Here is a 21,006-nt window from a genome sequence, read left to right on the forward strand (position 1 = left end):
TTTAAGTTCATACATTTGTTAAAATACTTGATTAAAACCTATACAGAACACATTATCTAGGATTTTAATAATCATATTTACATTTATTTTTACTGCACTTTCAAAATGTGGTATGAAAAATTAAGAAACATCAAAAGAGATATGATAACACAAATCAAGATGAAATAATAGTGAAGATGATATGATTTTAGTTCTGAGTTAAAATTATATTAGCATTGTTAAAATTTATAAATGAATTAAAATGATTTTATCTCTTTTTTTTCAATACTTTTTTCTACAGACCTAACAAAGGCTTATTATACCCTGCATACAAATGGTCAACTCATAGAACATTAGTAACAGACTGGTAAGAGCCAAACATATATATAATATGTTACTGTTTTCTGAATTTGACTCCCTACGTTTATAGATAGTGATTAATGGCATCACTCTTGTATCTCCAGTAAGCCCTGCATTTTCTTCACATCCCATTAAGCAGATGTACTTAAGGAGAACATTTAACAGCATTGCTACAGCTGAATGGAGTTGCACGATAAAGATAAGAAGTATAATTTATAACCCAGTTCTTATCTGTATACAGGGTGCATGTGATTATATTTTAGTATTACTTGAATAGAAATATCATTATTGATTACTGTAAATTCAGAAATTATTGTGAGCATTCATTCTTGCGAAACACTGATTACTGCCAAAAATGCAACATCTAATTAATGCGACTGCAAGAATTTTTGAAGGAAAATCAATACTGAAATTAAGTTTTTAATAATTGTGAACCTGATACTGTTGCATTTTTCACATTAATAAAAACAAGGCAATATTTTCTGAATTTATAGAATATTTTTTTCCTAAATATTTTCCTTGAAACAGGTTTCAAACAAATGCCTTTGCTGTGTAAATAAACATAAATGGAAGCTTCCTCATCCGTGGGATTCCACTGAATTAAAGTGACAAAGAAACACCACATCACCCTGCAGAGAGAATAGAAAAGCTGCTGTGCTCATACACCCAACCACAATTTACTCTACCTCGGTAAATTGAACTTCAAAATCCTTATCAATATCATTTATCCCTTTGTTCACCTTGATCCCATCATAAACAGAATCTCCAGCGTCTGACTGGCTCAGATCTTGGTCATCTCTGGGTGTCGATGATCCGAGGGGTGTGGCACTTCTGGAGTCATAGTTCATAGGAATGTTAGACATCCTCTTTGGGAATGGCCATTCTCCAGTCTCAACACAGTAACATATATGTTCTAGACGATGGAAGATTACCCTGTCCTAAAAAAGGAAAACACATTCATTATTATACAGTCGACGACAATTCTGAGTCTTTGAGTCGTTATAAGCTTTTGTTCCAGTGCTCATTTCTATGATTACATTGGTTCTGAATATTCAAACTTTGATACAATCAAGCTAACTAACTCTTACAAACATTCAAATGTTATCAATAAAATCAATTTGTATTATAAATTTAAAAAACCTCTTGGAATAAATCTTTTTTTAGATGAACTACAGAATTATCACTGAATCTCAAATTCTTTTAAATTTCTCAAAATGACATGTTCCATCCTAGTATCCATTCCTGAAGAGTATATTTTTACTCAATAGTGTAAATTATTATTGAAACGAGATTTCTAAGCAAATTTTGTGCTTGTCCATTAATGATTTTTTTTTGCATTTAGAGACTCTTCTCACTGTAATGAAGCACTATCACACTGTTTTCAACAAAGCTCAGTTTTACAATAAATTTATCAAATTGATAACTAAAATAATTGATTTAATCAGAATTGATTCTGATAACTAAAAAAAATTTGGTCTATTTAAAAATTAACTTTTGAAAACAAATGGCTTGAAAATCATGCCAAAACTTTGTTCTTGAATTTTCAGATTACTTTAAATTTCATATAAATATCTTCTCTTACCTTTGGCCATTGTAGAAAATCTGCTGGAATGGCTGACGATCTGGAATCTAAATTATCCTCTTCATTTATAAGCTTCTGTAACTCCTGAAAATGTTGGTTATATGTATTACATATGTTGATTATTTTGGTTTGCAGTATGCAAAATGCTTTGGATCAATTGCTCTAGACTTTAAAAGTAATCAATATCTATTTATAAATCAAATACACATCAATTTTTGTTATTGCTTAGAGCTATTTCCCTAATGCTTGTAGTTTAAAGGTCTAGTTGGCTTGCTTGCTTTGTTTGAATAAATGTTTGTTCAAGCTTTGTAATTAAGATTGACATCTGCAATCAATAGATAGGCAGAGCTTCAGCTTGTATACATTATACTTTGCATTATATTATTGTCAAATCCATGTACCCTTTAGTCTTTCAAATCATGAAATATGAAGAGGTGTGACAACTTCAAATGGTCTTCCAAACAATTAGTTTTGAAACAGTAACAGAATTAAGATTCACTGAGTATCAGTGTATTCAATTAAATTCAGGCGGTGCTTACCTTTTGAATTGACAAAAGTATGCTATTTTTGGACACTACTTATCACATATATATACATTTTATGATTTCTTTATAACTATGGTTTGATTCTACCCAGAAAATCAAAAGCATATGCCTTTTATTTATGCACATAGATAAATTACTCATCATCAATTTCAATAGTTTGACAGTTTAAAACATACCACATCTTCTTTGGTGAACTTCTCGCCATCTTCTACCTTTACTTTTTCCTTTTCTTTTGTCACTTCAGTTGATTCATCGTTCACATCCTTTTCCTCATCCTCTGTTTTAATTTCTCCAGGAGACTTAACTTTTTCTGGAGACTTTTCTGATTTTACTTTCCCTTGAGATTTCTCACTTTCATTTTGATTTTCAGATTTCACTTCATTCTCATTAGCAGTTTCATTGTCAGAAACATCATGTTCGATATCAGTGGCTTCGTCATCTTCATTATCTACAGCAGATTTCTTAGCTACAGATAAATCACAACTCTCTTCCTGAAAATCATGTTCTGAATGGGCTTCCTCTTTTACGTCACTTTCACTTTCATTTTCTTCTTTCACTTCAGTTTTGATATCCTTCTGCAGTTCTTTTTTACTATCAGGACTACCAGTTCTATTTTCTTCCTCTGCATCATGTTCAATGTCATTCATTTTTTTATCAGGAGAAATCACTTCCTTTTTCACATCCTTGCCAAAGTCTTGTTCAAGGTCTTCAGACTTTTTATCAGGAGATACTGGTTCCTTTTTCACATCTTGAGGATCAATTTCTGATTTATCTTTATTAGACTCCCTTTTGATTTTCTCTATCATTGCTTTTATTTCCAATTCAGTTTCTTCTTCCTTATCTATAAGAATATTTGATAAACATCTTTATGTTCAAAGTGCCCATTTAGTTTTCAGAAACTTAAAATGTTTCCTCTTAAACATAATATAAACTATCAACATGTACACATGAAACACAGGTCATAAATTTCAAACTTTTTCTTCTTGAAATATTTATCAGTATGCCAACTATGTGCTTCTAAAATTACATTATTTTCAAATAAATTTGTATACAAGTGAGGAAGTTTTATACAGATATTAAGTTTCATATTTTTTATGAAGCTTATAAGTTAAGTCTTTGTCTTTTAAATCTTTCTTTTTGGCTTAATAGTTATGCTATCATGTTATCCTGTTGATGTCTTTTTTTTGTGTATTTTAGTTGCTGTATCATTAATGTATTACCCCTACCCCCATCATCTCCTTTTCTATAAAACTTTAAATGTATGGTATGTCTCAATAACTTACTTTTAACTTTAACTGGTGTCTGACTGGCACCAGGTGACTGCATAAAATGAGGGGAATTTACATATGGACGTTTATTTCTGAACACATCTTTGAAAGACAATGCTGGGTCATTAAGTATAAATTCATCAGTGCGCACAACACCATGCCTGAAATTGAAAATATGTAATTATCAAATTAATAGTGTAAAATTTAAACATTAACAATTTAATCTACATAATACAGAGACTAAAGAGTCATATTTTAGTCTAGTTATAAACATCTAAGCACTAATAGTCATATGTTATTGAATTTATCTATGACCTTGCAGGATAATTTTTGAACTTCCATGTATCTACCCACTGTAAATGGACAAACCATAAATTAATAAAATGCTTCGCTGGGCGCAGCTTGATACGACCGCAGAGGTCGAACCCTGAACAGTTGGGGCAAGTATGGACACAACATTCAAGCTTGATACAGCTCTGAATTTGGATTGTGATAAAAAATTTGACACAGCATAGGTTTCTGACACAGAAAGAATGTGGTCTAAGAACTTCAATTTTTTTAATTTACCTATTATGGTCCAATGTCCAAAATCAAAATACATGGTTAGATTCAGCATATCAAAGAACCCCATATATTCAATTTTTGTTGAAATCAAACAAAGTTTAATTTTGGACCCCAACTTGGACAAACTTGAAAACTGGTCCCATAATCAAATATCTAAACACATGTTTAGATTCAGCATATCAAAGTACCCGAAGAATTCAATTTTTGTTAAAATCAAACTAAGTTTAATTTTGGACCCTTTGGACCTTAATGTAGACAAATTTAAAAAACGGGACCCAAAATAAAAAATCTAAAAACACGGTTAGATTTGGCATATCAAAGAACCCCAATAATTAAATTTTTGATGAAATCAAACAAAGTTTAATTTTGGACCCTTTTGACCTCAATATGAACCAATTTGATAGCGGGCCCACAAATAAAAAATCTAAATACATGGTAAGATTCAGCATATCAAAGAACCCCATATATTCAATTTTTGTTGAAATCAAACAAAGTTTAATTTTGGACCCCAATTTGGACCAACTTGAAAACTGGGCCAAAAATCTAAAATCTGAATACATGTTTAGATTCAGCAGATCAAAGAACCCCATATATTCAATTTTTGTTGAAATCAAACAAAGTTTAATTTTGGACCCCAACTTGGACAAACTTGAAAACTGGTCCCATAATCAAAAATCTAAACACATGTTTAGATTCAGCATATCAAAGAACCCCAAAAATTCAATTTTTGTTAAAATCAAACTAAGTCTAATTTTGGACCCTTTGGACCTTAATTTAGACCAATTTAAAAAACAGGACCCAAAATTAAAAATCTAAACACACGGTTAGATTTGGCATATCAAAGAACCCCAATAATTCAATTTTTGATGAAATCAAACAAAGTTTAATTTTGGACCCTTTTGACCTCAATATGAACCAATTTGATAGCGGGCCCACAAATAAAAAATCTAAATACATGGTAAGATTCAGCATATCAAAGAACCCCATATATTCAATTTTTGTTGAAATCAAACAAAGTTTAATTTTGGACCCCAATTTGGACCAACTTGAAAACTGGGCCAAAAATCTAAAATCTAAATACATGTTTAGATTCAGCATATCAAAGAACCCCATATATTCAATTTTTGTTGAAATCAAACAAAGTTTAATTTTGGACCCAACTTGGACCAACTTGAAAACTGGACCCATAATCAAAAATCTAAACACATGTTTAGATTCAGCATATCAAAGAACCCCAAGAATTCAATTTTTGTTAAAATCAAACTAAGTTTAATTTTGGACCCTTTGGACCTTAATGTCGACCAATTTAAAAAACGGGACCCAAAATTAAAAATCTAAATACACGGTTAGATTCGGCATATCAAAGAACCCCAATAATTCAATTTTTGATGAAATCAAACAAAGTTTAATTTTGGACCCTTTGGACCTCAATGTGGACCAATTTAAAAACGGGGCCCAAAATCCAAAAACTTAATACACGGTTAGATTCAGCATATTAAAGAACCCCAAGAATTCAAGAATAAAACCCCATTGAAATTGATCAAGAAATAAGCAATTTATACGAAGTATCTTCTTTTGCACAATACTGTGCAATTGAATATTTCTTGCTATTGCGCAATACTGTACAATTGACAATTTCTTGCTATTGCGCAATATTGTGCTTTTGGATATTTCTTGCTATTGCGCAATACTGTGCAATTGAAGATTTCTTGCTATTGCGCAATACTGTGCAATTGAAGATTTCTTGCTATTGTGCAATTGAAAATTTCTTGCTATTGCACAATACTTATTATATAATAATTTACATATCCTGTTTGGTGTGTATCTCCTACCATATCATTATTATTTGCTTTTAAATATAAATCAGAAATAACCAACTTAAAATGGAAAATTTTAAAAGAAAAAAAAAAAGAAAAAAAGAAAAAAAAAAAAAAAAAAATCCCCCCCCCCCCCCCAAATTTTTTGAACCCCCTTATGATTCATCACCCCCAAACTCAATCCCAGCCTTCCCTTTGTGGTATGGTACCTTGCAGTACAATTTCAGAGAGATCCATACACTTGAACACAAGTTATTGTCTGGAAACTAGAAAAATGCTTATTTTTGGCCCCTTTTTGGCCCCCAATTCCTAAACGTTTCGGGCAATTACCCCCAAACTCAATTCCAGCTTTCCCTTTGTGATATGGAACCTTGTAGTACAATTTCAGAAATATCCAAACACTTACACACAAGTTATTGTCATGAAACTAGAAAAATGCTTGTTTTTTGCCCCTTTTTTGGCCCCTAATTCCTAAAATTTTGAGGCAATTACCCCCAAAATCAATTACAGCCTTCCCTTTGTGATATGGAACCTTGTGGTACAATGTCAGAGAGATCCATACACTTACACACAAGTTATTGTCTGAAAGTTACAAAAATGCTTATTTTTGGCCCCTTTTTGGCCCCTAATTCCTTAACTGTTGGTACCATAACCCCCAAAATCAATCCCAACCTTCCTTTTGTGGTATTGAACCTTATGGTGAAATTTCATGGAGATCCATTCACTTAAACTAAAGTTAGAGTGCGAAAACCAATGTGTCTTCGGACGACGCCGGACGACGACGACGACGACGACGACGACAACGACGACGACGACGACGCCAACGTCATACCAATATACGACCAAAAAATTTTTAATTTTTGCGGTCGTATAAAAATAACCAAAGATTTCAATATCTATGCTCTTAAAGTGTTAAAACGTTTAAACCTGCTGCGTTTTTATGCACCTGTCCTAAGTCAGGAGCCTGTTGTTCAGTGGTTGTCATTTGTTGGTGTGGTTAATAAGTGTTTGTCGTTTCTCTTTTTTTATATAGATTAGACCGTTGGTTTTCCTGATTGAATGGTTTTACACTAGTCTTTTTAGGGCCCTTTATAGCTTGCTGTTTGATGTGAGCCAAGGCTCCATGTTGAAGGCCAGACTTAGACCTATAATTGTTTACTTTTTATACATTGTGACTTGGATGGATAGTTGTCTCATTGGCACTCATACCACATCTTCTTATTTATATATCTTAGCTTTAACTTGAGTATCTGTATCATGTTGTTTCACATATATATATTTATTTTAAATGATGATTAAACAATTTTTAGTCCTCTAATATATATTTAGTTTTATTCATTCTGACCATTTTAATTTCAGCCTATAAAGTCTTACCTAGCAGCTCCTCTGAGTAGATCTTTGTCATGTTTGCCACAAATCCACCATGATGGCAGATCATAAGACGTTTGACACAACTTGACACGCTCATCAAATTTGGGATGTGCCAATGTTTCAGTTCGTATTTTATTGAGAAGATCAATTCGGGCAAGACTGCGACTAGCTCTCTCTTCAGATATTGGTTCCACATAAATATTGTTCGGAGGCAGTGCTAAAAAAATAAAAAGGACATGATATTAAAGATCACTTTATTTCTGAATTGTGCACTATTCTTGGCCCATCTGGGAATTGCATAACAGAATTGAAATTTGAATCAACCTTTTTCATTTTACAAATGGTAATAATATCATATTATAAATTATTTCACTGATTTTGAATTTTGATGACTTTAAAATTTCAAGCAACATCTATAATGGAATAATTTAAACCAAAATTTCATGAAAAAAAACAGACGAACAAGATGAACATATGCTACTTTCTACAAATGAGAGTAACACAAACAATTATTGCTTTTCTGTATACCTTAAAATTATTTCAAAAGGGTGTAAAATGTGCAAGAAAATTACCATCATCATCATTTTTAAATTTCTTGCAGACTCGCATGCACATGTGGTAAAATGCCTGGAAATACTCTGTTAATGTGTCATCATGTTTCTTCTCCAACCTAGCTAAAGTTCTGAATCTATCCCACTTATATCGTCCTGTAAACAAGTCAAATTCCACTCCAAATGTAGATATAATACGATAGAAATCAGACTCCTCTCTCCGCGTCCAGTGACTGCAAAAATGTAAACAGTAGTTTTCAATTTTTTACATGTTTTCTCTGTCTCTCTATTCATTTATTTATTTAATAATTATAACACACATCATAAAAAAGTATTACCAGATTTCAATAAGGCAATAGAAAAATAATACAATAGGTTTAACAATCTTGCATACATGCCTCACAGTTTAAACAAAAAATACACTTATTTCTTGTGTTAATGTCAATTATACTTGATGGTCCATGAATTCAGGTTTTAAATAGACAAAAGAGGGCCTGGGAAGCAACATTGATTATTCATTTTCCCAACAAGTTTCAGTTTCTACTAGTTCTCGAGGTATCAAAATCAAAGAAGGTAAACAATATTGAAATGATTTGTGTTTTAAAATTTTGGAGTTTGAGAATTTACATAACTGGTATTAGAAAAATTCTGTGCATGCAATATTTTACAAAAATTAAGTTATGGATACAAATGTTACCAGATCATTTCATGCAATTTATTTGCCCAAAATCAAAATAAGCTTTTATATATATACATACATCCATGCGTTTACAAAATAAACATAAAACAATGAAGAAAACAGCAAAATAAAATTTAATGTGTTCTATCAGAAAATGTGCAGAATCTGAACGCATAAAACCTAATGACCAGCACATCTGGTAAATATTAGGTTTTCAGTATTAGCATGGCAAATCATCATGAACACAAAATTTTTCAAATATTAAAAGTAATAAGTCAACATCTCATAGGCCAAAAAAACAGAATAATTAATTGCTTCTACTATTTTCAAGCGTATCCATTAGCCTACCTTCAAATTTTGAGATTCTGGTTTTTAAGTGAATTCAGAACAAGAATGCATGTGCTGTTGTGGTAAACATACACTCACTCGTAATTCAAAATATCGGAAACAAAATAATGATGTCCGACAGATCCGAAAATTGTAATATCTTTCAACTCATCAATAAAAAGCTGCTGACCAAATACGAAGTCATTCTGTTCGGTATTAACAGAGAAATGTGTGACAAATTTTTTTTAAGTTCATATAAAATATTGAAAAATTCAAAGTATTGGTAAACCGGAAGTAGATATGACAGATCTTAAAAGAAATTACAAGTTACAACTCATCACTGTCAAGTCCCTGACCAAATATGAAGTAGTTCTGTTCAGTAGTACACGAGAAAAGTGTGATGGAAATATTTGTTGGATGAACAAAGGAAAGACATGGTGACTGCAATATAACCCACACTCCTACAATGAGGATTATTTTCATTTCTTTTTTTAATTTATTCATCATTTCCAATCTGTTTCAATGTCATTTCATTTTATTCCACAAAACAACCAGTCAAAGGTTACATATAAAGGGTAATGGATAGATTATAAATGCCACATACTCTAAACTAAATGAAAATAAAACATTTTACACATGTAGATCATGCAATGTCAAATTTCCTACCTTTCCCAACATCCAAAAAAACTGTCAAAGATAAATATTTACTTGTCAGCATTTCATCTTTTTAAAATAAATGGGAAAATAACTGACAAATGTGTTGAAATAACTTCAGATAACAATCCTTTCAGAAACTTAACAGTGGATTCATAATTATTTGTTGCAAACTAATTTTTAATGATTTTCATAGGTAAAGTTGAACAATGAAATTCAAGAGTTTTTCAAAATACACAATCTCTTTTAGTCTTTTATGGAGAATTTTACAAAACCACAATATCATGTATCCAAGAAAATATAATTTTTCCTCAATTAACAAAAAATTTTCCCCACAGAAATAAATGAATCCACGACATTTAAGGCATCTGTACAATATTGAGATTTGTTTTTTTATCAAAAATATCTGGTAGATAAAATTAATTTATAAAAATTCAGATTCATATATTGACATTTGGCATAGTCAACTGACCCCTTTAAGAAAATATTGCCCTTGAAAGATGATTTTTGAATTACTTGCAGAAACTATTATCATATTAACCCAAAGCTGACCGAGAAAAGCTAAAGTTGAACCAATTTGTCTTAAAGATTTTGTACTTCATACCAATCCACAACATGGTAAAGACTCCTTAAGCACTTAATTCAATAAAATTACTTAGCTCAAAATAATATGTATTGAAGAAACAAACCTTTGTTGGTACTGAATTTTCTCTTCATCCTTGTATCTGCTTACTATGTCATATCTCTCTCTTCTTTCCATCCTCTGAGATAATAAAAACATGGTGTGATTTTCACAATAATTTTAAGTAGTTTTGTAATAAGTCACCCAATCATAAAGTATGCTGGCATAACATAACTGATGAATCAAATTTTATGACAGGAACATGTATGTCTTGTAGCAATAATTCAAATGAATGATTTGTAGTCTTCAATGTCCAGCTGAAAATATTTCATGCATATTCAGATCAAGAACAATGTAAGATATGAAAATGCATTAAATATTTGCAAATGGACATTGAACTACTAAACATTATTCATCAGATATATCTTACAAGTAATAGTCATCCTTCTGTAATTCTTAATATCGTTCTTCTTTCTTGAAAGTCAATGAGACCTCAGCAAGTCAAACATTAAAATGAAAAAAGAATTTATTCATTATTAGAAATTTTTCAACCAAATTAACATATACGAGAAAAGTCTGTTGGTCTTTAAATAATAAAATTATTGAAAGGTCCTTTCAAAACGTTAATATGCATCAGAAAATCTACAAATTTGTGAATTAAAAAGAAATTCAATGAATTAAAAAAAAAAACAAAAAAACTGAAGAATACAGAAACTACATATTAACTGTAAGCACATTTTTAAATTTACCTTTGCTCTCTGTGCATCCTTTAACATTTGTCGTTTATGACTACGCTGGAAGCTGGTGATAATTCTCCTGAGCCTTGTGTTTAGATCAGACATGGTAGGCCATGGTAACTTCTCCCCCTCATCATCTCCTCCTTCAGGTGTAATAGTAGTCTCCTTAGCCATGTTACTGTCCTGATTAGAGATCACTGAGGTACATGTGTCTTCATCCTCATCCTTCAATGTACTCATATTACCCTTAGTATCATCCATGTCGTCACTATAATACAATTATTATCTTCTATATACTGTGGGTTAATTATTAATGATGGGATACCAAATTTCATGGATTTGCGTGGGTATATGTGAACCACATTTTAAATAATTCAAAAAAGTATTATCTTTTATAGGTTTGTGTGCACTTTGACATAACCACATAAAATAATCATACAAAAACAAATGGGGAATGTGTCCATGGGACATAGGTAATGCCCCACTTGCATATTAAGTTATAAAGGGACATAACTCAAGAACAGTAAAAGTGATGCTACCCAAATTCGTACTTGATCAGAGTTTTGTGGTAATAAGCATTGTGTATAAGTTTCATGACATTTGGTTGAGGTAAACTAGTTAGAGAATTGAAACCAATTTCAAGACGTACGGATGGACATACATTTGTGTACAGACGGACAAGGGTAAAACTTAACGCCCACTCCGCTACGGCGGGCATAAAAAAAACACACTTTTCTTGAATTCACAAAAAATTGGTACCTACGATAATAAATGAATCCACAGTACTAGTAATGCTTTTTACACTGAACTGATACTGTGGCTGACATTGGTTTCCTGTGCAATTTCAATGGGTGGGTAATATGCTAAATCCATATCAGCCCTCTTCTGGTTCAGATAGTAAATTTGCAGGACTTGCTTTGTCTGGAATTAACCCTGCTGTTTATAAAACTGGATAACCACTGCATTGTTACTTTCTTAATATTTTTAAAATAATGTCAAATATTGCTAGAAATAATGTTTTTGTTGGACGTGGGAAAAGACCAGATATGGTTAAGAGAATCATTTGAACGTTAAACCTGGTCACTTTTTAATTTCCCTGCTGATGATGAGTTAAAATAAACCTATGATATATGTGAAATAATACTACTTGTACAAGTACATACTTTACTAATGTGAAACTATCCATTTCTCATCAACATTTCATTGACTGAAAATAAATTAACCTAGTCTGTTGGGAGTGTCCCCATCCAAATTAGTATCAACAATAGACATATGTCTATCCCTCTACCAAATTAGTATCAACAATAGACACATGTCTGTCCCCTACAAATGATAGCCCACTACTTACTCATCATCATCATTTTGTTCTGCAGCAAGGGCAGCCCCTGCTGGTGGTCCACAACGTGACAGGAAACACAACAAAGGATCATTCCTCATTCGGTTGTATTTCTCATAACCTGAAATTCAAAAGAATGATTATAAGTAATGTACACTGGCCTTTACTTCCATTTCATACATATTCAATTTACAATGTCATATGATTTTTATGTTCTGATATTTATTTTATAGTTTCAATTTGATTTTTTTTAAATTTGTTAAAATATCATATATAAAGAACTTTTACAGATAATATGTTAAATAAACTGTTGACACAGAGATATGTCTCGCCTATTTGTAATTTTGATAAATGCAAATGTTGAAATTAAAATAGCAATACTTTAACATGTAAGTTATGCAAATATTCAAAGTCAATGAATCATGACTGAAGGCACATGGCTAAACAATCTGCATGGAAATGAGATGTGTCAATGCTAATACAAATGCATACCAAATACCATTGACCTACCACTAGTAGTTCCCCATAAACTGACCTAATCACAAACTAATACATGTAAACTAAGCAAAGTTTCAAAGTCAACAGACCTTGACTGAAGGGGCGGGGCCAAATAATCTCCATGATAATGAGATGTGCCAATGCTAATACAACTGCATACCAAATATCATTGACCTACCAGTAGTGGTTCACCACAAACTAGACCTAATCACAAACTAATACTGTCGCCGGAAACAGCATACCTATGTCTCGCTTTTTGACTCCGTCTATGCCAAAAAACTGTTTTAGATTGCAGTTCACTGGACAGACTTTTCTGGTGAACAGCTTTCTACTTGAAGCAGGTTCTTCATTTATCATCTGGAAACCAAAAACTATTGAATTTATCCAACAATCCAGTACCATAACTTTGGAATGGTAAAAGTGAAAACGATGAAAATCCAACTTTCCCTTAAAATTTCAATTAATCTCAAAAAGCAGTTCTCTATTCATCATCTGCAAACCAAAAGTGGGACAGACAGACAAATGGACAGTCATAAGGATTCCTATATACTCCAATCTGTTGAGCAGAAAATATATATATATAAAATAACATACTGCTAAGCTGACAATAGAATTTTTTTTATAGATGTTATTAATATTCTTACCATGTTTAAATACACCAATCAACAAAGACCTGTCTGATAATTCATCCCACCATAAAGTTGGTGGATCACCTTCTACATTTGCTCTTGGTATTTCTATTTCACTGTAAAGACAAAACATACATAAATGACATTAGAAAATTTCAAAAACATCTGCCCAACAATAATGTCTGCTTTAATTATAGACTAAAGCTATTTGATACAAAAACAATTATAAATTTTGTAAAGAGTTGGCTTGAAACTAATATTTTTCAAAACCCAAGTCTTTTCGCTGAAACAGCCCTAATAGATACTTTACTAATAATTGACTGCAAAAATACAGTGCATGAACAAAGCTAACACATCCCCCTCCCATGCATGTTGTTTATTGCTGTGATATGGATATTCATTTAACATTTAAAGTGAAACATCAGACTAAATTGATCTTCATTAAATATTATCAGATCGGATTGGTGTTATGTTCATCATCTGTTTCACTCTCAAAACTTTTAAATTAAATGCAGCACAATAATCTGACAGTATTTAGTACTTTAAACTGTGGATTTATTTATTTTAGTGAATACCAATTTTCATAGATTGAGGAAAACTTGTATTTTGATGGATATTTGATTTCATGGATTTGCCATAAAAGCCTTTAGAAAATCAGCACTTTGTTGAACATTTAAAATCGTGGTTAACTTATATCCACAAAATCAACGAATAATAATGAATCCATAGTAAGTTATAAAATAAATACTCGACTGATTAAATTATTTCAAATAAATTGTTTACCTGACATCAAGTCCTTTATTAATTTTGTCTGCAGCATGACCAATGATTTCTTCTCGAAGGTAATACAGTAGTCTAACTCGCAGTAAAACCCTGTAAATAAAATATGTTACCATTAATATCCAAATATCAAGTAGGTTTATAGAAGTTTAAAACAGAAATGAACTGTATACAGCAGAAGTCTGGTCCTTCTTTAGCATACAATTAATACTAACAGGTCACATCTAAAAAAAAGTTTTTTCTTTTGTTCATCTTTAAATCTATAGTTTCTTGTGCATGAAAAAAATATACTACTCTGTTTTGTCAATTCAACTTTTTTCAAAAAGAAATCTACAATTTATAGAAAGTAGAACAGAATTTAGTTCAATATCAATGTGCTATATTGTCATAAGTATACATGTAAAATTTGTCACTTGCACTGACTTACTTGTTGGCATGGCGATGAAGATGTCTTTTGTAACCAGTGTCTTTCAGAACAGACTCAGGATCAATGTGATATTTAGCCATTTCTATTTCATGTTCTGACTCTTTCTCTTTTTTTGTTGGTTTATTTTTACCTTTTCTCCCTCTAGGAACTGGTGCAGATAAACCTTAAAAATAAGGTTGAAACAAATAACTACTTAAATTTATAATATTTTATTTCAAAGCATTTATTATATAAAAAGAAAAGAATGTGATTTGGAAAAGGTTTTCGATTCTTGATTCCAGAAGTTAAAAAAATAACCCATTTAATTCAATATCATCATGCAAATTTGTGGTGGAGGCTATCTTGTATTTTTTATTCACAGCACTGAAGCAGTTTTTTGGCTTATTCATTTTTTTACATGTCCCAAAAACAAATGGTTAAATAGTAATGTCACAAATCTGGTCTACCTCAGCAAGTAACTCAACTTATAAAACATTCTACTATATTAACTGACACATTAGAGAATACAAGTACCTGAATGATTTTTCAAGGAACCATCATTTGCAGGAGATATCAAATCCCATATAAATTCTTTTATCTTCTCATCTCCTTTGTAAACTTTCAATGAATACATAAGCTGAAAAAAATCTCACATTTTAATATTGCATTGTACATTATATACTATTACCTGATTCCAAATAATTATTGTTTAAATTAGTATCATTTATTAAGATACATATAGGCTATTTCTGCAGGTCATTTTTGTTTTTAAGAAGATAATATGTTACAACATGGTTTCCAAAACTGTCATATTTTCTGGACATACCTGTTTAATTCCATATTTTTCCTGATAGAAGATCATTGGACCTGACCTGCAGATTATTTCATATGAATACATTATACAGAAAATAAAATGCTTCGCTGGGCGCAGCTTGATACGACCGCAGAGGTCGAACCCTGAACAGTTGGGGCAAGTATGGACACAACATTCAAGCTTGATACAGCTCTGAATTTGGATTGTGATTAAATATTTGACACAGCATAGGTTTCTGACACAGAAAGAATGTGGTCTAAGAACTTCATTTTTTTTAATTTACCTATTATGGTCCAATGTCCAAAATCAAAATACATGGTTAGATTCAGCATATCAAAGAACCCCATATATTCAATTTTTGTTGAAATCAAACAAAGTTTAATTTTGGACCCCAAGTTGGACAAACTTGAAAACTGGTCCCATAATCAAAAATCTAAACACATGTTTAGATTCAGCATATCAAAGTACCCCAAGAATTCAATTTTTGTTAAAATCAAACTAAGTTTAATTTTGGACCCTTTGGACCTTAATGTAGACCAATTTAAAAAACGGGACCCAAAATTAAAAATCTAAAAACACGGTTACATTTGGCATATCAAAGAACCCCAATAATTCAATTTTTGATGAAATCAAACAAAGTTTAATTTTGGACCATTTTGACCACAATATGAACCAATTTGATAGCGGGCCTACAAAATAAAAAATCTAAATAAATGGTAAGATTCAGCATATCAAAGAACCCCATATTTTCAATTTTTGTTGAAATCAAATAAAGTTTAATTTTGGACCCCAATTTGGACCAACTTGAAAACTGGGCCAAAAATCTAAAATCTAAATACATGTTTAGAGTCAGCATATCAAAGAACCCCATATATTCAATTTTTGTTGAAATCAAACAAAGTTTAATTTTGAACCCTAACTTGGACCAACTTGAAAACTGGTCCCATAATCAAAAATCTAAACACATGTTTAGATTCAGCATATCAAAGAACCCCAAAAATTCAATTTTTGTTAAAATCAAACTAAGTTTAATTTTGGACCCTTTGGACCTTAATGTAGACCAATTTAAAAAACGGGACCCAAAATTAAAAATCTAAATACACGGTTAGATTTGGCATATCAAAGAACCCCAATAATTCAATTTTTGATGAAATCAAACATAGTTTAATTTTGGACCCTTTTGACCTCAATATGAACCAATTTGATAGCGGGTCCACAAATAAAAAATCTAAATACATGGTTAGATTCAGCATATCAAAGAACCCCAAGAATTCAATTTTTGATGAAATCAAACAAAGTTTAATTTTGGACCCTTTGGACCTTAATGTAGACCAATTTAAAAAACGGGACCCAAAATTAAAAATCTAAAAACACGGTTACATTTGGCATATCAAAGAACCCCAATAATTCAATTTTTGATGAAATCAAACAAAGTTTAATTTTGGACCCTTTTGACCACAATATGAACCAATTTGATAGCGGGCCTACAAAATAAAAAATCTAAATAAATGGTAAGATTCAGCATATCAAAGAACCCCATATATTCAATTTTTGTTGAAATCAAACAAAGTTTAATTTTGGACCCCAATTTGGACCAACTTGAAAACTGGGCCAAAAATCTAAAATCTAAATACATGTTTAGAGTCAGCATATCAAAGAACCCCATATATTCAATTTTTGTTGAAATCAAACAAAGTTTAATTTTGGACCCCAACTTGGACCAACTTGAAAACTGGTCCCATAATCAAAAATCTAAACACATGTTTAGATTCAGCATATCAAAGAACCCCAAAAATTCAATTTTTGTTAAAATCAAACTAAGTTTAATTTTGGACCCTTTGGACCTTAATGTAGACCAATTTAAAAAACGGGACCCAAAATTAAAAATCTAAATACACGGTTAGATTTGGCATATCAAAGAACCCCAATAATTAAATTTTTGATGAAATCAAACAAAGTTTAATTTTGGACCCTTTTAACCTCAATATGAACCAATTTGATAGCGGGCCCACAAATAAAAAATCTAAATACATGGTAAGATTCAGCATATCAAAGAACCCCATATATTCAATTTTTGTTGAAATCAAACAAAGTTTAATTTTGGACCCCAATTTGGACCAACTTGAAAACTGGGCCAAAAATCTAAAATCTAAATACATGTTTAGATTCAGCATATCAATGAACCCCATATATTCAATTTTTGTTGAAATCAAACAAAGTTTAATTTTGGACCCCAACTTGGACCAACTTGAAAACTGGGCCCATAATCAAAATTCTAAACACATGTTTAGATTCAGCATATCAAAGAACCCCAAGAATTCAATTTTTGTTAAAATCAAACTAAGTTTAATTTTGGACCCTTTGGACCTTAATGTAGACCAATTTAAAAACGGGACCCAAAATTAAAAATCTAAATACACGGTTAGATTTGGCATATCAAAGAACCCCAATAATTCAATTTTTGATGAAATCAAACAAAGTTTAATTTTGGACCCTTTTGACCTCAATATGAACCAATTTGATAGCGGGTCCACAAATAAAAAATCTAAATACATGGTTAGATTCAGCATATCAAAGAACCCCAAGAATTCAATTTTTGATGAAATCAAACAAAGTTTAATTTTGGACCCTTTTGACCTCAATGTGGACAAAGTTGATAACGGGGCCCAAAAATCAAAAATCTAAATACATGGTTAGATTCAGCATATCAAAGAACCCCATATATTCAATTTTTGTTGAAATCAAACAAAGTTTAATTTTGGACCCTGATTTGGACCAACTTGAAAACTGGGCCCATAATCAAAAATCTAAATACATGTTTAGATTCAGCATATCAAAGAACCCTAAAAATTCAATTTTTGTTAAAATCAAACTAAGTTTAATTTCGGACCCTTTTGACCTTAATGTAGACCAATTTGAAAACGGAACCAAAAATTAAGAATCTAAATACACGGTTAGATTCGGCATATCAAAGAACCCCAATAATTCAATTTTTGATGAAATCAAACAAAGTTAAATTTTGGACCCTTTGGACCTCAATGTGGACCAATTTAAAAACGGGGCCCAAAATCCAAAAACTTAATACACGGTTAGATTCAGCATATTAAAGAACCCCAAGAATTCAAGAATAAAACCCCATTGAAATTGATCAAGAAATAAGCAATTTATATGAAGTATCTTCTTTTGCACAATACTGTGCAATTGAATATTTCTTGCTATTGTGCAATACTGTACAATTGACAATTTCTTGCTATTGCGCAATATTGTGCTATTGGATATTTCTTGCTATTGCGCAATACTGTGCAATTGAAGATTTCTTGCTATTGCGCAATACTGTGCAATTGAAGATTTCTTGCAATTGTGCAATACTGTGCAATTGAAAATTTCTTGCTATTGCACAATACTTATTATATAATAATTTACACATCCTGTTTGGTGTGTATCTCCTACCATATCATTATTATTTGCTTTTAAATATTAATCAGAAATAACCAACTTAAAATGGAAAATTTTAAAAGAAAAAAAAAAGGAAAAAAAGAAAAAAAAAAGAAACCCCCACACCCCCCCAAATTTTTTGAACCCCCTTATGATTCATCACCCCCAAACTCAATCCCAGCCTTCCCTTTGTGGTATGGTACCTTGCAGTACAATTTCAGAGAGATCCATACACTTGAACACAAGTTATTGTCTGGAAACTAGAAAAATGCTTATTTTTGGCCCCTTTTTGGCCCCCAATTCCTAAACGTTTCAGGCAATTACCCCCAAACTCAATTCCAGCTTTCCCTTTGTGATATGGAACCTTGTAGTACAATTTCAGAAATATCCAAACACTTACACACAAGTTATTGTCATGAAACTAGAAAAATGCTTGTTTTTTGCCCCTTTTTTGGCCCCTAATTCCTAAAATTTTGAGGCAATTACCCCCAAAATCAATTACAGCCTTCCCTTTGTGATATGGAACCTTGTGGTACAATGTCAGAGAGATCCATACACTTACACACAAGTTATTGTCTGGAAGTTACAAAAATGCTTATTTTTGGCCCCTTATTCCTTAACTGTTGGTACCATAACCCCCAAAATCAATCCCAACCTTCCTTTCGTGGTATTGAACCTTATGGTAAAATTTCATGGAGATCCATTCACTTAAACTAAAGTTAGAGTGCGAAAACCAATGTGTCTTCGGACGACGCCGGACGACGCCAGACGACGACGACGACGCCAACGTCATACCAATATACGACCAAAAAATTTTCAATTTTTGCGGTCGTATAAAAATAAATGGGGAATGTGTCCATGGGACACAGATGAGATGATGCCCCCGCTTGCATATAATGTTATAAAGGGACATAACTCAAGAACTGTAAAAGTAACAATACCCAAACTTGTACTTGATCTGAGTTTTGTGGTAATAAGCATTGTTTATAAGTTTCATAACATTTAGTTGAGGCAAACTAAAATAAGAACGGAAACGAAAAATTCAGCAATTTTTCCATTTGTAAAGGGGCATAACTCTAGAACAGTTTAAGTGATGCTACCAAAATTCAAACTTGATCTGTGTTTTGTGGTAGTAAGCTTTTGTACAAGTTTGATAACATTTGGTTGAGGCAAACTAAAATAAGAACGGAAACGAAAAATTCAGGAATTATTCCATTTGTATAGGGGCATAACTCTAGAACGGTAAAAGTGACACCACCAAACTGTGTTTTGTAGTAATAAGCATTGTATATAAGTTTCATAACATTTGATTGAGGCAAACCTAAGTTAGAGAACGGAAAACAATTTTGGTACATACGTGCAGACGGACAAGGGTAAAACTTAATGCCCCCTCCGCTACGGCGGGGCATATAAATCAGGTTTATATCTTTGGGCTGGACAATTTTCCCTAAAAGTCACATGAAAAGTAATCACTGTAAAACTAGATCTAATAAACATCAGTCACTAGTAAATGCTTTTTTCATAGCAGACAGCTGCGATTTACCTGTTCACATGACAGTACAAGTTATTATTCCTATCCTTTGAACAAAAAGTCTGCAGAGCCAAGTGTTTACATAGTTACAAAGGTGTGAAACATACAAAGGCTTTCAAAATAAATAGATCAGTTCTATTCTCTAGGGTTATTTTCATAAAATGTTTTCTTTTGTGCATCTTAGTTTAATTCTTACCAAAGCTCTTGCAATTGTTTCAACATCCTTAGCTGCTAGTGTTCTCTTGAATCTGCCATGACTAACAATATCTGTCCATCTTCCCCAACTGCAAAATAAAACTCAATGAAACTATATAGACTAATCAGGCATTTGCTGTTATATATTAAAATCCATACATCCATCTTATGTAAAATGTTGCGCTGACAAGAGCTTATCTTTCTCTTAAGAGTATTTAAAAGGCTCTTTACCTCATCTCAGAAAAGTACTATAGTTATTTTGAACAATAGGTGCACCATAAATACAATGGTACATTCAAAGCAAAATTACATTGTCTCCTTTAATC

At 31.7% G+C, this 21,006-nt stretch overlaps 1 protein-coding gene across 11 annotated transcripts in view; it reads right to left on the reverse strand.

Moving 5' to 3' along the window:
• LOC127700953 (chromodomain-helicase-DNA-binding protein 8-like) overlaps positions 1 to 21,006 on the reverse strand; it is a 73,358-nt gene that overhangs the window by 23,346 nt on the left and 29,006 nt on the right. For 9 of the 11 annotated variants that reach the window (XM_052204694.1, XM_052204702.1, XM_052204701.1 and 6 more), the window contains exons 20-34: positions 20,682 to 20,769; positions 15,240 to 15,342; positions 14,727 to 14,889; positions 14,303 to 14,392; positions 13,535 to 13,635; positions 12,405 to 12,513; positions 11,069 to 11,324; positions 10,387 to 10,460; positions 9,710 to 9,730; positions 8,059 to 8,270; positions 7,490 to 7,703; positions 3,750 to 3,895; positions 2,643 to 3,307; positions 1,922 to 2,005; positions 1,026 to 1,277 (exon numbers count right to left, since the gene is read on the reverse strand). In XM_052204694.1, the coding sequence (XP_052060654.1) occupies positions 1,026 to 1,277; positions 1,922 to 2,005; positions 2,643 to 3,307; positions 3,750 to 3,895; positions 7,490 to 7,703; positions 8,059 to 8,270; positions 9,710 to 9,730; positions 10,387 to 10,460; positions 11,069 to 11,324; positions 12,405 to 12,513; positions 13,535 to 13,635; positions 14,303 to 14,392; positions 14,727 to 14,889; positions 15,240 to 15,342; positions 20,682 to 20,769 (2,578 nt within the window). The remainder of the gene's footprint in view (positions 1 to 1,025; positions 1,278 to 1,921; positions 2,006 to 2,642; positions 3,308 to 3,749; positions 3,896 to 7,489; positions 7,704 to 8,058; positions 8,271 to 9,709; positions 9,731 to 10,386; positions 10,461 to 11,068; positions 11,325 to 12,404; positions 12,514 to 13,534; positions 13,636 to 14,302; positions 14,393 to 14,726; positions 14,890 to 15,239; positions 15,343 to 20,681; positions 20,770 to 21,006) is intronic. The other 2 variants (XM_052204697.1, XM_052204695.1) reach the window with 2 other exon arrangements.

The sequence above is a fragment of the Mytilus californianus genome, unplaced genomic scaffold (assembly GCF_021869535.1).
Source record: "Mytilus californianus isolate M0D057914Y unplaced genomic scaffold, xbMytCali1.0.p SCAF_5, whole genome shotgun sequence".
NCBI lineage: Eukaryota > Metazoa > Mollusca > Bivalvia > Mytilida > Mytilidae > Mytilus > Mytilus californianus.